At 36.7% G+C, this 18,773-nt stretch overlaps 2 protein-coding genes across 4 annotated transcripts in view; one reads left to right on the top strand and one right to left on the bottom strand.

Moving 5' to 3' along the window:
- The window catches only part of NADK2 (NAD kinase 2, mitochondrial), a 46,362-nt gene extending 37,624 nt beyond the window's left edge, over positions 1–8,738 (top strand). For 2 of the 3 annotated variants that reach the window (XM_082837017.1, XM_082837018.1), the window contains 4 exons: positions 1,725–1,780; positions 1,910–1,963; positions 4,122–4,245; positions 6,436–8,737. In XM_082837017.1, coding sequence (XP_082693143.1) covers positions 1,725–1,780; positions 1,910–1,963; positions 4,122–4,245; positions 6,436–6,574 — 373 coding nt within the window. In that variant the 3' untranslated portion in view covers positions 6,575–8,737. Of the gene's footprint in view, positions 1–1,724; positions 1,781–1,909; positions 1,964–4,121; positions 4,246–6,435 lie in introns of all 3 variants that reach the window. The other variant, XM_082837016.1, reaches the window with a different exon arrangement.
- A 6,154-nt stretch (positions 8,739–14,892) lies between these two features.
- The window catches only part of SKP2 (S-phase kinase associated protein 2), a 32,270-nt gene continuing 28,389 nt past the window's right edge, over positions 14,893–18,773 (bottom strand). Inside the window, exon 10 of the mRNA XM_082837021.1 lies at positions 14,893–16,712. Within this exon, the coding sequence (XP_082693147.1) occupies positions 16,499–16,712 (214 nt within the window). The 3' untranslated portion in view covers positions 14,893–16,498. The remainder of the gene's footprint in view (positions 16,713–18,773) is intronic.

The following is an 18,773-nucleotide window of genomic DNA, read 5'->3' on the forward strand; positions in this document are numbered from 1 at the left end:
TTCAGTGTTGAGTTCTTCCTGTGAGCCAGGTAGTGCCTAAAGTGCCTTATGTCTTGTAGTGTGTGACAGTAATGCGAATGAGATAGGTTTTGTGAACCTCATAGTAAACAATAAGAAAGTCAGAACACTCGAAGTATTTTGCTTTATACCACATAGTGAGTATGAGCAAAGGTACAGAGGCGAGAATGAGCCTGGGGTGTTTGGAATGTGAAATTGGAGGACAGATTATGGTGAAAAATAGGAAAGGCAAGGGCCAGATTTTAGATTTTTTAGGAATTGTGTGACTATGCAACATTGTGCCTGTTCGTGTGGATTATCTACTGAGAAGAGTAAGAAGAGTTAGAGGCAGAATTCCAAATTACCTGGAAGAGTTTTTTTTCTAAAAACCTTTCCTTAACCATCTTTTTAGACCCCAGCACAGAGCTTCTTTTAAAAGTTATTGAGGGACTTGCCTGGTGGCACAGTGGTTAAGAATCCGCCTGCCAGTGCAGGGGACACGGGTTCGAGCCCTAGTCCGGGAAGATCCCACATGACGCAGAACAACTAAGCCTGTACGCCACAACTACTGAGCCTATGTGCCACAACTACTGAAGCCCGTGCATGTAGAGCCCGTGCTTCTCAACAAAGACAAGCCACCCCAATGAGAAGCCTGCGCACCACAGTGAAGAGTAGCCCAGCTCGCCGCAACTAGAGAAAGCCCACGCGCAGCAACTAGAGAAAGCCCACGCGCAGCAATGAAGACCCAACGCAGCCAAAAATAAATAAATTAATTAATTAATTAAAAAAAAAAGTTATCCATGTTTGTGTTAATGTTTGTTCCTAAGTGGTTAAGCAAGCCATCATGCTAGTAAAAGATTTCTCATCTTCAGAAACTATTTTATAATTTGAAGAAATACACATTTTAAAATACGTTAAATAATACAGAGTATACAACAAAAAGTTAGTCTCTTTCACTTCATATCTCTAGTACTAATCTCCAGATATAACCACTCTGTACATGCATATATTTTTTTAATATAAGTAAAACAGGTTAAGTTTTATGTATATATGCACACATACATACCATATAATGCTTTTGGTTTTTTAACTTAACATATCGTTATCTTTCCATTATCAGTACATATAGTTGTATTTTAGCCTTTTTAATATTTACATAGTATTCTACTGAGTGGCTATAATATAATTTATTTACCCAGCTTCCTATGGTTTTGCTATTATGTGCTTCCCAGTTGTTTTGCTATTATAAATAATGCTTCAGTAAATATCCTTGTATTTGTCTTTGTGTATTATATGTACAAATATATTTTAGGATAAACTACTAGGTTGAAGAATATGTTCATTTTAAATCTTAATAGAGCAGAATTGCCCTCCAATTGCAATCTCTATAATTCCATTAGTATATGAGAACACTTCTTTTCTCATACCCATGTCAATACATTGTCAGTTTTTAATCTTTAAAATCTGAGAAAAATCTTGTTTTAATATGTATTTCCTCAAGTATGAGTAAGATTGAACATTTTTTTCATATAGACCCATGAACTATTTGCCCATATACTTTGCCCACTTTTTAAAACTGTATAAGGTGGCTGTTGTCTTTTGGTCATTTTTTTTTTTCCTGATAATTTCTAAGAGTTTTCTGTACATTAAGTAGATTATTCCTTTTTCATTTTTCGTATGTTTTTAGAACTAAAATAAGAAAAGATGTATATGGTGTTTGTTTCTAGGTCATTCAATATTAACAGGGTTGCACCTCAGGCTGTGGAAGATGTTCTAAATATTGGTGAGTACCAAATAGCTCTTATATGTTATATTATAATATGCTAAATATATTTTATTGTATGTTAGCTGTATTGTACATTATAAAATATTTTATTTAATCAAGATATTTCCCCTTTTCCTTTTTCAATAGCAAAACGACAAGGAAATTTAAGTCTTCCATTGAACAGAGAATTTGTAGAGAAAGGTCAGTGACCAATGATCATAACTACTAACACTTTCAGTTAAGTTCTGTACATATTTTGAGGATGTTATTGTGAGGTGTACTTGTCTAATTAAGCAAAGCGTAGTGCTTTTTTGACTCAAACATGCTCTTAATATAATACCCCTTAAAATATATTTTAAACAATAAAAAGTTTAAAGCTGGAATTTTATATTATGATTTTTGTCAACCATGGAAATATAACCTCTGTGTCAAAACAGTGTGACTGCAAACATGTCCTGGGGGATAGGAAAATGTAGAAAAATACACATCTGGAAATTAGGAAATGCACACCTAAACTCAGTGTGCCATTAATATCCTCTAAATGAGAAGGAATTCACTGAACTCTGATTGCTTACCTTCACATTCACTAAAATGTTCTCTTTAACCTTCTCCTATATGTCCCTGCCCAGTTATTTCAGGGTTCCTTTAAGAGAACCAGCACAGTTGGAGGAAGGATACTGATCAGCGAATTTGAAGACTAGGTTCCAATCCCAGACTAGCCAGTCACTCACTGTGAAACGATGGGCAAGACTGTTTCTTTGCTCCTCTGCTTCCTCAACTGTGGAATGAGAGAGTGGACGTAGATTGCTGGGACATAGGAATTTTTCAAATTTATTTGTTAAATTTTATTTTTTTTAAATATTTAAATTCGTAAACTGAAAACCACATTCATTTGATTTGCATATGAAATTTTAACACAGTAAAGTCTACTCATCAGCTAGGATCATTTTCAAAAGTATGGACCTCAAACTAAAGCTAAATCATGCTGTCTCTGTTTAATTGAAGAGTATTCTAAGATTTCCAGGTAAATTATTTTTAGAAAAACAACAAAAAATCCAAACTTGTTTATAGTTGCATCTATTTACCTATGCTGCAACTGTCATCCATAAACATTTGAGTTTGAGAGTTATCAGAACAAACATGTTCTTACTGGTCGCTTTTAAAATGATTTACGATACATGATGGAGTATATTAACAGTGTGAGTTCATTTTATTTATATATTTTGGATTCTCGTAAGACTTTCTTTGTTGGGGAGATAGTTTGTCTTTAAAATATAGTTTGTAAACAGGACTAAATCTCTGCGGTTACTTTCAACTCTCTAAAATGGACTGTTTTCTCCCTCTCTCTATTTGAGACCTAAAAGATAATTTTAATCATGGCTTTGAGCTAGAATTAGTGTTAAATCTGCATCAAAGAAAGGAAAATTAGGCATTTATAGTAATTGATTCTTCATTATATAATTTAACTTAAAGCATAACGTGTATAAAACAACTGAAATTTATATCAGGTATACAAATTAAGGGTATATATAAAATACAGTGATTGATTTTTCTTTTAATAAACATACTGCTTTACTGAATTAATATTATTCCTTTGAAGATTTGACTATCTTCAGAAGCAATAGTGAATGACAATGGTGCAGTAACTGTTACAGACACTTCATTTAATTCAAATGAAATTTTGGTGTATAAGGTAGATTATCTAATAGTCTTGCAATGTCTTTTAATGTGGTGCTCAACTAAATGTTCTTTCAAGCCCAGTTTCTTTGTACAGTTGTTTTTAACCAGTTTGTGCTCTGCATGCCAACTCTTGTGTGCCTCTTGGTTAGAGAGAAAGCAGATCCGAAAGACTTCTAGAAATATCTTGAGTAATAGCAGTTTCATTAGAGAAAGCATATTGCCTGCCATTGTTTGAGACTGAATTTTATATCAAGACTATTAACTTATACTTATGAACTCTTTGGCGTGGTATTTTGTAAAGGAACTTATTAGCAAGAGATTATGGCAACTTAAGGTCCATTTTCGAGTGCCTCAAGCTAGTTTCTCTTTTTTTTGTTTGATTACTAGCTTTATAGGTACCCCCCGACCCCAGCCAAATGTACCTATTTCTGCTATATTGTGGGTGATGTAGGCTTCTGTGGGCTAATCTTGGAACATACTCCTCATTTATAAGCGTTTTTTTGTTGGTTTCTTTTTTTAATGGAATGTGTTGTGAGTTCCAAGAAACTTGCTGCCAACCAGACCTTTGGAATAGAACTGTGCTTGTAAATTGGGGATGGCATCCATTTTCATTTTGCACTTCTCAGAAGTGACTGTCTTTCATCGAATGTGCTAATATTTGTTTTTTTTTTCTTTATAGTAACAAATGAATATAATGAATCGCTGCTCTACAGTCCAGAAGAACCAAAAATACTTTTCAGTATTCGAGAACCAATAGCAAACAGAGTTTTCTCAAGCAGTCGTCAGCGTTGTTTCACCTCCAAGTAAGCTTCCAAAGTTGTCTTGTGGCTGTTTTCCTCCCTTGTAATTATAAAGCACAGTTGGCTTTAAAAGTGTTCAATTTCATTAAATTCACTCCTTCAAACTTAATCTCGCAGGGAAAGTAGAACCTGTAGAACTAAAGAGGTGTCATGCTAACCTGGCTAAAGTAATATTTTGTCTAACACTTAGGGTTCCATTTTAGAGAAACTAAAGTTTAAGTTAATAGAAAGGAGAACATAGTTATTTAATTGGGTGATGTGGGCTGTTTGTTTACTCTAGTAAGACACAGTAAGATCAAATTATCACTTCTAAAGAAGCTGACTGGAAAGCAACTTTTTTTTCACATGCTGTGGCATAAAAGCAGGACCTGCATTCATACAAAGTCATACAAAGTCTAATATAACTTCAGAGTAGGATTCATCGCTTTCAGCTTTTCCCTGAAAGTGAATCCCCCCCTCCCCACATCTATTAAATTTGCCTTGGATTGTTTTTTGAGGGGAAGAGGATATACAGAAATGTTTGTAATTTCTTATTTTGTAAAGGTTGCCCAGTTTTCCAAACTAACAAGGAAACCTACTATAATTCTGAAAAACTGTCATCTATCTCATGGCAAGCAAAGAACAGTTTAATTACAAATTGCTGCTTATAGTGTGTATATAGTTGTTTGAAAATACACAACTGAATTTTTCCAGGAAAGACACAAAAAAGGAAACTCGTCATACTTAAAAATCACTTTATCATTTGAGAGTTAATTTTGATTAATCAACGAATCTATACTCAGTTTGGGTGAAACTGTAAAGATTCATTTAAATGTTTGCTCATATAAGTAGGAGAATAGCTTTATGACTTCGGTGGTTGGAAAATATTTCTTAGCAACAAGATTGATAAATTGAACTACATTAGAGTTAAGAACTTTTGTTAATCAAGGCACCATTAAGAAAATAAAAAGGCAAGCCACAGAGTGAGATAGTCTAGCAATGGACTCATATCCAGAATATATTTTAAAAATTCCTACAAGTCAATAAGAAAAAGACAGGCAGCCCAGTAGAAAAATGGCCAAAAGTCACGGACAGGCATTTCACAAAAGAGAATATCCAAATGGCTGATAAGTATATGGAAAAATATCCTTGACCTTATTATTCATCTGAGAAATATAAATTAAAACTACATAATATGATACCACACACACCAGAATAGTAAAATACCAGTTGTTGATAAGGTGGAGCAAGTGGGACTTTTATGTCCTAACATTAGGAATAGTTTGGAAACTTGTTTGGCAGTTACCTACCAAAGCTGAATACAGCGCATGCAGTGACCCAGTAATTCTGCTCCAAGATATATATCCAGCAGAAGTGTATACACTGACCAGAAATGTGTGCACCAAAAGACATGCTCAAGAATATTCATGTTCCCAATAGGTAAAAACCCAAATGTCCATGAATAGTAGAAGAGATACTTAAATTTGGGTATTTTTGTACAATGCAAGTGTTTTCAGACAGCAATGAAAATGAACACATGGCTGCTACAGGTAATAACATGGATGATTTCACAAACATGCTACTGAGCAGAAGAAGCCAGACATGGGCATACCCATTGTGTTCTTCCATTTATATAAAGTTCAAGAATAGACAAAACTATTACTACTATGGTGATTGAAATTAGGGTAGTGGATATGCTTGGGAAGGAGGAGCTGGGGGTAGAGACTGGGAGATGGGAGTAAGAGCAGTGAGGGAGCTTCTGGGGAGCTGGGTAACATTCAGTTCCTAATTTGGGTGTTGATTACGCAAATGTGTTCATTGAGCTGTACCCTAATAATTTGTGCCTTTTCTGTATGTTGTACGTAAATAAAAAGTTTACATGAAAACAGTTACATTTTTGCTCACTACTTAAAATACTTGTAATGGTAATAACTCAACATTCAAAAGCCTATGAATTCCATCTGAACTTGTTCACTGATAAATGTTTGGGTGAATGGAGCTCTCCTGAACATTGAAGTTTTGAGATTTTTTTGACGATGTACCCATGTATTCACATAGTCACTAATTCTCTCATATCAAAGAGCAACTTGATTTTTAAAATCAAGGCCAAATGATCTCTCTGCCAATTTAGATGACGATGAAGTGTTGTAAAGAACCTGTAATTTAGGGTTAAGAAAAGTGTTGCTATTTAATGAGATGTTTCTTTCTGCTTAGGGTTTCTGTTCGTTCTCGTTGTTGGGATGCCTGCATGGTTGTAGATGGAGGAACTTCCTTTGAGTTTAATGACGGAGCAATTGCTTCAATGTTGATCAATAAAGAAGATGAGCTTCGAACTGTGCTTCTAGAACAGTGAAGGATTTCCTCAGATGACAATTTTGATTACTGGAAAAAATAGTTTTACTGTGGAAACAGACTGCCAGTCATAAGGCTACATTTTTTGGTTATTGTTGAGACTGGTTGGCCTTGGGCTCAAAGGTGATCAAGAAAGTGAGATTTGTATTATTCTGTTGGATTCTGATGGAAAAGATACTCACTGTGTAAGAAAATGGATGGACTAAATTGATTAGAATTCATACCAGTGAAATTTCTATATTGCTTACAATTGGTTTCCAGGAGTGCTGATATCTTTAAATTTAGAGAGGTAGGCTCCAATAAAAGATTAAATGTTTAAGGTTTGAAATTTAACTGTACAAGCTTTTTTTCCTTCCTTTTCCTCCTAATTTTGTGGAATTGGTCAGTCCAAACACATCTCATTTGATTAGTATTTTTTTATAGTACCTAAAATTCAAGATTTTTTAAAAGATTTGGTGATGGAGAATTTTGATAAATCCTGACATTGACCTAATTGAAGTAGGTAAATGTGTTTTTTATATGTTAAGAGTTTTCTAATTTCAGAACACAATGATATTGTTATGACGATTTAAAAAATTCAAACAATCATTTTTGAAATTATTTAGAGATGTTTTCATTTAATTGACTGTCAGGTTAATTTTGACAATGCTGGGTGAAATATATCTGGACAAAATCATGACACCGTTTCAAATGTATTAATTATCCAATAACTATTTTAGGTCTTAGGTAATTTTTTTTTTAATGATTTGAGTGTCTAATAAAGTTCTTCCTTATTTACAACTATCTAACATGGATTCAAAGACTAAAAGGATGAACTAATTAGACATATTCTATTAGGAGTTTGGTAAAACCTTAAAAAGATATTTTCATCTAGTGTAGGAGTATTGTCAGAAAGAAAATGGATTATTTAATAAATATGCAAAACACTTTCGTTTTGGAATTGCCTTACTTATTATCATGGTAGTTTTCACCTAACTCATATTCCAAGTTTTACACATTAGCTTTGGAGGATAAAATGTTATGGCTTTTCTTTTTTTCCCGTTATGACAGTTTCTTTACCTAATTCCTGATCTACTTATAAGTAATCCTAGAATTATCACAGAAAGTACCTCTTGCTGTATCATGAGACAATTGGTATTCTCACTCCAGTTATTCAAAGTTGTTTTTTTTTTCACTTGCTGTTAAAAGCTTTTCTTCAATCACTGAAATATTTATTGAATACCCACTCAGTGCCATGTACTGTGTCAGGTGCTAGATATACATTGGTAAAGTAAACAGACTCTATCTTATAGAACTTGAGTCTAGTGAGCTCAGAAGTAAATTCTGTGAAAGCTAGGATGTATTATAATCAAATCGAGTGCTCTTAGTTCTGGCAGCATTTATCATGTTCTTGTCAAAATTTTTATATAAATGTTACTATACAAAGCTAATCTAGGTTTTGTTGTATATCCAGAACAAGAATCTGTTTTTTTTTCCCCTTAGTTAAGAGTATCTGCATAGACACTAATAGCAAGGAGTTTACGTGATGCATACAATAAAAATTGGTGTTTTACCAGAGATGGATCTAATTTCTTGTTTGATTTAAAAATGATATACTTAAGATGCCACTTTAGAAAGAAGTGAAATTACACACTATAGAAACTCCCTAACAGGTTTAAAATACCTTTTTTGACAAAAATGCCAACTCCATCTTTAATATCAACGAAATCCAATTGTCCAAAATGGTACCAGAGATCTGTTTAATATGTAACATATTAATAGGTAACCTGCTATGTAAAATTGTTCATAAGCCATATTTTAAAGGTTTTAAAAATACTTAATGTGCTTCCTTTGTGATATAACTTCTAACATTTCTGCTCTGTGGTGGGGATTTATTTGTAAGAGATGATGAGAGGCAAAGGATGTTTGAATAGCAAAAATGTTTTTATGAATGAGTTAACCTTTTCATGGCAACTACATGTGAATAAAATTAAACCATTGTTATCTTTTCTTTTTTAGTTCATTTCTTTAGCTCTTATGGGTCATTATTTGAAAACCAGATTTCCCCAAAATGTTATATTTCAAGAGTTTTTTCCCCACTGCTATGTATTACTCTGTGCGCTTTGACTTCATTCACTGCTAATGTGACACAGTGCTTCCTGCTAAATGTAGACTCTTCAGACAATTTTGAGTTAATATTTTTGATGCTCCTTATGTATTTATATTCATGGCCCTAGTAAATCAAATCATATTACATGAACTGCTGAACTAGAAAGAGAAATTGTTTATTTCAAATGTAGTTTATTCTTGTTAACATTAAAAATAACCGTGAAGGGGCTTCCCTGGTGGTGCAGTGGTTGAGAGTCCTCCTGCCAATACAGGGGACATGGGTTTGTGCCCCGGTCCGGGAGGATCCCACATGCCGTGGAGCGGCTGGGCCCGTGAGCCATGGCTGCTGGGCCTGTGTGTCCGGAGCCTGTGCTCCACAACAGGAGAGGCCACAACAGTGAGAGGCCTGCGTACCGCAAAATAAATAAATAAATAAAATAAAAATTTAAAAATAACCATGAAGGATTAGTGTACTGTAAGTCAATAAGAAGGCTTATGTAAGTTTTCTACATGAAGGAAGGTATAAAGAGTATTTCTTTTGTCATGGGCTTTATTTTATGATAAAATTTTTGGAAAATTATTGACTAACCAAGGAGCTAAAAGGAAAAAATAGAAAAGAATGTTTTAAGTGTTAATTTGAATATTTTATAGGATAGCAAAGGCATGGCTTATAAATAATTTTGTTCTCCCGTTTTAAAAAATCAAACATCAACAGTTAAAAAAATTTTTCAAAACTTGGGATCCTGAGAAGACTGTTGAAGAGATCTATCTGAACATTAAACAGCTTTTTATACCAGTAGATTGTGAGTTCACAGGGAGTAGGGATTATGAGTTCTGATTTGTACCTTCTCCCAATGAATACTTGAAAACTGGCATAGCTAGAGAAGAAATTGCCTATTATGATAATAAATAATGGTTTTATTGTGCTGAAACAACATTCTTAGGGAGTCTGTGTGTGTGTGTGTTGGGGGGTGATGTATGGATAGTTGAAGTAAGTAGGACAGTATTTGAGAAACAGGTTTTTACAAACCGTTTTTTTTTTAATTTTTATTTTTTTAAATTTTTTAAAAAAAATTATTTATTTTTGGCTGCGTTGGGTCTTCGTTGCTGTGCACGGGCTTTCTCTAGTTGCGGTGCGTGGGCTTCTCATTGCGGTGGCTTCTCTTGTGGAGCACGGGCTCTAGGCGCGCAGGCTTCAGTAGTTGTGGCTCGCGGGCTTTAGAGCGCAGGCTCAGTAGTTGTGGCACATGGGCTTAGCTGCTCCACGGCATGTGGGATCTTCCCGGACCAGGGCTCGAACCTGTGTCCCCTGCATTGGCAGGCGGATTCTTAACTGCTGCGCCACCAGGGAAGCCCTCAAACCATTTTTTAAAATGTATCTCTCCCAGCTGCAACTTTTTTCTTCCCTACACTTATTTTCTTTAAACGATTGAAGAGAGCTTGAATGATTTGTCAGGTTGTCACCATACTAGACTGGTTCTTCTTGGCTTTCACAAGAAAATAATCTATTTAAAATACCTTTGGTAATTAAGCTTTGTTACATAGCTATTTCCTCCTGCCTCAGATCTTTTCTTCAAAACATCTTTTAATGTCTTTTTTTTTAATTTATTTTATTTTTGGCTGTATTGGGTCTCAGTTGCAGTGCACGGGCTTCTCATTGTGGTGGCTTCTCGTTGTGGAACATGGGCTCTAGGCATGCGGGCTTCAGTAGTTGTGGCACGCAGACTCAGTAGTTGTGGCTTGCAGGCTCTAGAGCTTAGGCTCAGTAGTTGTGACACACGGGCTTAGTTGCTCCACGGCATGTGGGATCTTCCTGGACCAGGGCTCGAACCTGTGTCCCCTGCATTGGCAGGTGGATTCTTAACCACTGTGCCACCAGGGAAGTCCAAAATATTATTTCTTGATGATTCTTCACAAAATCATTCTATTAGGTTGGCCAAAAAGTGCCTTCGGTTTTTAAGTAAAAATAAAAGACACATTTTTCATTTTCACCAAGAACTTTATTGAACAAGGTATTCATCCTTTTGTTCCACTACCTCCTGCCATTTTCAGGCAACTTCATAATTCCATCTTCCCAAAACTTCTTATCTTTTTGAGCAAAGAACTGTTCCAGGTGCCTTTTACAGTCTTCCAGGAATGGAAATTTTTTCCATTAAGAGAATTTTGTAAAGACTGAAATAAATGGAAATCCATAGGTGCAATGTCTGGTGAATACAACAGGTGAATCAGAACTTCTCAGCCAAGCTGTAACAGTTTTTGCCTGGTCATCAAAGAGACATGCAGTCTTGTGTTATTCTGATGGAAGATTATGCATTTTCTTTTGACTAATTCTGGATGCTTTTCGAGTGCTGCTTTCAGTTGGTCTAATTGGGAGCAGTACTTGTTGGAATTAATCATTTGGTTTGCCGGAAGGAGCTCATCATAGAGGACTCCCTTCCAATCCCACCATTTACACATCACCTTTGGATGAAGACCGGCCTTTGGTGTGGTTGCCGGTGGTTCGTTTCCCCCACGATCTCTTCCGTTCCATATTATGGTACAGTATCCACTTTTCATCACCTGTCACAATTTGTTTTAAAAACGGAATGTTTTCATTACATTTCTGTAGAGAATTGCATGCGGAAATAGGGTCTAGAAGGGTTTTTTTCACTTATGTGGAACCCAAACGTCAAAGCGATGAACATAAGCTGGTGCAAATGATTTTCAACACTTGATTTGTATATTTTGAGTATGTCAGCTATCTCTCGCGTCGTATAACATTCATTGTTTTCCATTAATGTCTCGATTTGATTGCTGTCACCTTCAACTAGTCTTGGTCTACCCGACCATGGAGCATCGTCCAGTGAGAAATCTCCAGCATGAAACTTCGCAAAACACTTTTGACACATTCGATCAGTCACAGCACCTTCTCCATACACTGTGCAAATGTTTTTTTGCGTTTCAATTGCGTTTTTACCTTTCTTGAAATAATAAAGCCTAATATGCCGAAAATACTGCTTTTTTTCTTCCATCTTTCGTGTGTGTGTGGTTTGAAGGGACTTTTATTTATTTATTTATTTAATTTTTATTTACATCTTTATTAGAGTATAATTGCTTTACAATGGTGTTAATTTCTGCTTTATAACAATTCTTCCATCTTCAATATAAAAATGGCTACACAAAAATTCACCAATTTTGATGTCTTTTTTTAAATGCATGGTAATATAACAGCTTGCATACAATCTAACAAAATTGTTTCAAATGATGTTAAAGACAACTAAGTGCTACTAGAGCCATCTTATGGAAAAAACCAAACCTTTTGGCCAGCCCAATATTAATCTTTTAAGTATTTCCACTAGCCTTTTAAATGGGTTGTGGATTATCCACTTTACATGAGTAAATAGTTTTGAGTAAAAATGCATTTTAAAAGCCAATGTAATATACACCAATATGTATAAAATAAATAACCAATAAGAACCTGCTGTATAAAAAATAAAATTTTTTAAAAAGCCAATGTAAATGACTATGGCCAGTTTTTGTTTAAAAGACAATATAAATGCATGGTAATGGTTGGGATGTGATACATTCCAGTGTGCCTATTCATTTAAAAATGGATGGCTATGGAAAAAGCCTGCCTTACTGTCTCATCAATCACAGCCCCTGCCATCTGAAGACCTTAAAATATAGTGATCTTAATGCTCAAATGTACATGGTAGATATCTTGATATTTGGCTTAAGGAATACCAAAATATCAGCATTTTGATAGATTCACTAAAAATAAATAAATATTAAAACAAATCCATAAAATAAGTTTAGTATAGGCTTTAGGGCTTCAACCTGTATTGTAAGGAGCTAACCTCTTGGTGAAGAGAGCTTTTGGACTTCCTGGGACATTTGGCCAGGTGGGGATGGGAGAGAGAAGGTTGCCTTTTTGTTTATTCCAAGGTTAGGGTATCCAGTGGAAAGGTGTTTCTTTCTAGTTTTCCTGGACTACTTAGTGCCTTTCCTCATGCTCTGTACCTCCCCCGTCCTCTACATTGTACATCGTTGGCCAATGTTGGATTGTAATTGAGTTCAGCATGATAGAAGGGACATAAGTCACGTTACCCAGAAATAAAAATTTTGCATTTGGCCAGACTTTACATAATATCTTGGGAACTTGCAGCTAGGGTATAGGAGAAAAATCAAGGGCCATAGGCAGATGTTAATATCATAAAAAGAATGACAGCCAGATGTTATGTGCCTCTTGAAGGAAGACTAATACTACCTATCAAGTATCTCCTTGCTAAAACAAAAAGCATTGATAGGCAAAGCCTCTAGATCAGGGTCTCTCAACACTGACACTTGAGGTTTTGGATCAGATAATCCTTTATTGTGGGGAGCTGTCCTAGATACTGTAGGATGGTTAGCAGCATCCTTGGTATACAACTGCTAGATGCCAGTAGTGCCTCTACTTGTGACAGCCAAAACTGTTTTCAGATGTTACCAGATGTCTCTCGGGTAGCAAAATCACTCTTGGTTAGGAGCTTTTTGCTGCTAGATCTAACTACCAGTTTATGGAAATAGGGGACAGATTAACATGTTAAACATTATTCCAGGGATTGATCACAACTGCAAAATCCAGAATGTGGAACACTGGACAAACAACGTAGTTTCTTCAGTAAATAAATTGTAAGGATAATAAAGAAGGGGAACTCTAAGATTAAGAGACTTAAGGAAATGTCAATGTCAACCAAATGCAATGTATGAACCATGTTTGGAGCCTGATCAAAACAAACCCATGTAAGAAAACACTTCCAACAGCTAGGGAGCTTTCAACACCATCTTGATATTTAATTTTTCAGAATTAATTCAGGATATCTTTTAGAGGTAGCTACTGAACGACTTATGAAGTCAGAGTTCTGGGTTTTGCATCAAAATAATCTGTGAGCCTGTGTGTGGTACGTGTGGGGTGGGGGAGATGATAGATGGATGAGATTGGCCATGAGTTAATGACCTTTGAAAGTGGATAATGAGGTTCATCATCTTCTCTACCTTTTGCATTTGACATTTTTTATAATTAAAAACAAAAAAGGAAACATAGTGGGGCTTCCCTGGTGGCGCAGTGGTTGAGTCTGCCTGCCAATGTAGGGGACGCGGGTTCGTGCCCCAGTCCGGGAAGATCCCATATGCTGTGGAGCGGCTGGGCCCGTGAGCCATGGCCGCTGAGCCTGCGCGTCCGGAGCCTATGCTCCGCAACGGGAGAGGCCACAGCAGTGAGAGGCCCGCGTACCGCAAAAAAAAAAATAAAATAAAAAGAAACAGTACTGATAATATCAAAAAAGAAGCAAAACTGGGTAATAATTAGGAAGAATCACCGTTGTACCATTTGAATGGACGAATTCAAAAGGAATTAATTCCTAGAAGATCTCTGGGTATAGGGTGAACTATTCAAATAGTTTCCTAATGAGAGTAAAATACACAATATAAGCTGATCAAGTCTGTATTTAAAAAGTGCTACTACCTTTTATTGATAGTACTTATCATATTTATCACTTAAATCTCAAATGTTTTATAAACATGTTAATACTATGAGAGGCACTTTAACCATAACAAGCCTGTATATTCAGCCCCTTGTCAAAGAATTATAAACATTTTAATTTGACAACACATGAAGTAGATGGGGCAAAAAGGGACCATGTTAGGGCTTATTTTTTCATTTTTTTTAAAAAACAGAACTTTTTTGGTTTTCTTTTTAGTTTTTTGGCTGTGTTGGGTCTTCCTTGCTGTGCGCAGGCTTTCTCTAGTTGTGGCGAGCGGGGGCTACTCTTCGTTGCAGTGTGTGGGCTTCTCGTCGCGGTGGCTTCTCCTGTTGCGGAGCATGGGCTCTAGGTGCGCGGGCTCAGTAATTGCGGCTCGCGGGCTCTAGAGCACAGGCTCAGTAGTTGTGGCACACGGGCTTAGTTGCTCCGTGGCATGTGGGATCTTCCCGGACCAGGACTCGAACCTGTGTATCCTGCATTGGCAGGCAGCTTCTTAACCACTGTGCCACCAGGGAAACCCTAGGGCTTGTTTTAAAGTGCCTTATTCAGAGGGCTGAGACAAATCCCACACCATACCAAATGTTCATTTTAACCAGAGTACTTAAGAAAGAGAAAGAAAAAAGGAAAACAACTTAGCTGAAGTATTCATTTTTATAAAAATGTGTTTTATTTTAAAACAAGTCTATAAAAGTAGAAATCCCATACAAAAATACAGATTACTCTGACATGTTAGCAAAGTAGCTTACGGCTGGACTTAAGTTTGGAAGTACTGTATGTTTGAGGGCATCCGGAAATCAGAGGCCAACCGGATCCTACCTCCAGCCCTTGTCACTAATCTGTAAACAATAATTTCAAGTAGTATTTAGCACTTTTTAACTACTATGGAATTGAAACCTAATCATTTCCCGTATAACACTACTTTAAAATGTTCTTCCTTAGGTCTGAGCAGATAAGGGCACTTCATACCATTGTTTCTAACATTTGAAAAATCCGATTTAGAAAAAGCAATGTTAATAGAAATGAGTTTGGGCTTTTTGTTCCATTTTGAACATACGGGGAGATCATCGATTTAAATAAGAAATTAGTGTTTTTTAAAGTAGAATTTAATCCTTTTGCTTCCACGTATCATTAAAAAAAAAATCACTGATGCCATCAAAAGTTTCAACACCTGAGCCTTAACTTTTATGCAGGTGCCAGCTGTGCTAACTGCTCTGAAACTGCGTGGAACATACACGTAATTCTGCTGTGTATTTCTGATTGAAAGGAACATGCGGTTCTTCTTAGGGAACTCTAGGTCCAGTAACCTTATAAAATGGGTTGTTTCAATCATTGTGGAAGGCCATTTAAAAAAAAAAAGGATAATTTAAAATACTTGATTCCAGAGTAATATAAAAATAACTTCAAGAACCTCAGTGATAAAGGAAAACAACAGGTAACCTCAGTTCAGCATTCCAACCATTTTAAGAATTAGAGACTGACTGGTTCCTACCACCTTTCTAAAACATAGCAAGTCACTTTAAAAGCTAAAGAACCTATGTTAACATAATTTGATCATAAAGTCAGAAGTCCACAATTAAATTTCCTCAGCTAATTTAGAATGCTGGGAACACAGTACATAAAGGAGACTTCATTAATGTGCATTAGAGGATCCCCCAGGTTAACCTGTCATAGAAAATTGCCTCTTGAGCCTGTAAATTCTAACCAATTCTATACCTCTGGTTGGCTGGTTGTTTTTTTATTTAGGTTTTAAGGTGAATGACCCGGGGCTATTTGTTTCCATATACCTAATTGCAAATCTAAAGGCAAAGTTGAAATGTGTATTTTTCTTTCTATCCTCAGCAGACTGCCGCAAATCTATGATTCTCATTCTGCTCAGCTTACAATACAAATAGCTTATTATTTTTTGCAACCTACGTCTTATAAAGCAGTACTGAGAAATTAAATAGAAGAAAGTTCAGTTGCCATATAGGCTATGAAAATGATTTGCTGGTGGTGATTTTTAAGCTTGATTCTAAATAGATTTAATAAGAAGGGCACTTGGAAGAGGTGGCTCAAATTTTGCTCTTTAAGGTATCTTGAAATTATAGGCTCACTCTCCTAAAATTTCAGAAGGCATACAGCTTAGGCTCTTAAGGATATAGCAGTGATAAAAGCTTTCCTAGTCATTTTTCAAAAGCAACACTTCATAGTTTTCTCTCCAACGGTTCTCTAATATACTTGTAGAAGGAAGGCAAGAGAAAACCAAGAATAAAAATAGCTGAGCTCCCCGCAACTGGGCTTCCTGCCTACTTTCCCTGTTCAAAGAAAAGAGGAGACACCATCTTGCAATAGATACTTCATAGACAACTGGGCTTCTGCAGTGTCAGTCGGCATCTGATGCCCCATATCTCCTGGTTCTTTTTGTTGCCAGTGGTTGGCCTAGCGATGGTGGTGAAAGGGGAACAATTAATTTGTAGATGAGGAAGGGCTTCCTTTAATAGTTGAAGGGTACTGTCTGGCACGATTCCAAAGACTTGTAGTGTTTTTAGTGTGGGAATTTCTCCGAGTTCACTGGAAAGGAAGAGAGAGACTTTCAGAGTAGCAGTATCTATGGTAACTGTTCCCCTAGAGTAACATGACCCACTTTTTACAATTTGTATTATATTTTATAAAATGCAAACTAAAGACATAATTTACAATCAGTGATTTGAGAAAATTGTAAAGGTAAATCAAACCACAAAGCACAGTCCATAGCTTGGGCAACACAGCATAAGGAAACACACAAGTGCATTTTGTTGAATATCTAATAACTGGAAAACTCCAAGGTTTATTTAAAGTCCAACCATATTTTCTTCCTTTCTCCATTCTTGGTTTAGACTAAAAAGTGTCACTGTGTTGTGAGGAGAAGCCAGCAAGCTAGTGGTGGTAAAAGTAAATGTTTTACTGTGGCATCAGATGGAGTCACCAAAGGCTACATGCAACTTAAGGATATGGACTTGACCTTTATTTGAACTAGGCTCGCCCTCTCAAAAGGAGATGTGAGCAGAGCCGATAACTTCTAAACAATGGTTAATACTCAACAAGTCCATTACATGTGATGAAACCTAACAGTGACTTCACGACGATATTTTAAGGTTATGTGTTGGGTGCAGATAGAGACAATAGACATCTTACTTCTCTACATATTACCATTTTTTTTTTCTGTCACATGTATCGCAGTCCTCTTCCTAGGTATTTCACATTAAGTGAAACACATCTCTGTCAAGAGTGAAATTCTGTTCCACAAAAAAGGGAGCCTGTTTTCCCAAAGTAAATACTCTTTGGTAATGATTCTTTTTTTTTCACCCAGGTCTGTGTGCTTAGAAATTCATCTCTCTGATCTGTATGTGCTCCAGGTTGGGACACACAGTACAAAGTCTCAGGAAAGGGAATATTTAGTTTGGAGTTTCAACAAAATCCCACTGCAGATCGATGAGCACATCAATAACCTAGAATTAGAAGCATCCTTTATATTTTCATATTGCCAATAATTACTTAAAAAAAATAAACCTTCCTGATAATAATTGTCACCTTGCCTCCAATCTTTCTTCCTTTCAGCTTAGTGTATATACCAATGACCAAGGCATCTTCGTAAAGCCTAGCTCAGACTATGTCCTTCCCATGCTCAAAAATCTTTGATACCTCCCTCATGTTTTTTTTTTTTTTTTTTTTTTTTTTGGCACGTGGGCCTCTCACTGTTGTGGCCTCCCATTGTGGAGCACAGGCTCCGGACACGCAGGCTCAGCGGCCATGGCTCATGGGCCCAGCTGCTCTGCGGCATGTGGGATCTTCCCGGACCGGGGCACGAACCTGTGTCCCCTGCATCGGCAGGCGGACTCTCAACCACTGCGCCACCAGGGAAGCCCCAGCTCCCTCATGTTTACAGAACTCAAAACACTCTGTTGGCCTTAGGCCCTTCATTACTAAACCTGCTCTCCCACTCTTTCCACTCCCCCTCTAAGTGTATTTATTCTACATTCAAGAAAGTGTTTTAAACCCCATAGGTGTTTACATACATTAGCTGAAAACAAGAGGAAGGGTAATTTAGAAAATAAAAGTACTATCCAAGTAAAATAAATATGCTTGGTGTTCCTAAGGGGGCGCTAAGATCCAGAGGTCACAACAGACTTAAAAGAAAGTCAGCAAGAACAAACTGTTGTTGTTTGTAAAGTAAGCTAATCTCTGGAACAGAAACAGGAGTGCATGGGTGGCACAGTAGTTAGGAATCTGCCTGCCAAGGCAGGGGATGCAGGTTCAAGCCCTGGTCAGGGAAGATTCCACATGCCACGGAGCAAGTAAGCCGGTGCACCACAACTACTGAGCCTGTGCTCTAGAGCCCATGAGCCACAACTCATGAGCCCGTGAGCCACAACTAGTGAGGTCTGTGCGCCTAGAGCCTGTGCTCTGCAACAAGAGAAGCCACCGCAATGAGAAGCCCATGCACCACAACGAAGAGTAGCCCCCGCTTGCCGCAACTAGAGAAAACCCACGTGCAGCAATGAAGACCCAATGCAGCCAAAAATAAAATAAATAAACTTATTTTGAAAAAAAAGAAACAAAAGAAACAGGAGTGTAATACATAGGTGTTTCTAC

This window comes from Leucopleurus acutus, assembly GCF_964270905.1.
Source record: "Leucopleurus acutus genome assembly, chromosome: 3".
NCBI classification, from domain to species: domain Eukaryota; kingdom Metazoa; phylum Chordata; class Mammalia; order Artiodactyla; family Delphinidae; genus Leucopleurus; species Leucopleurus acutus.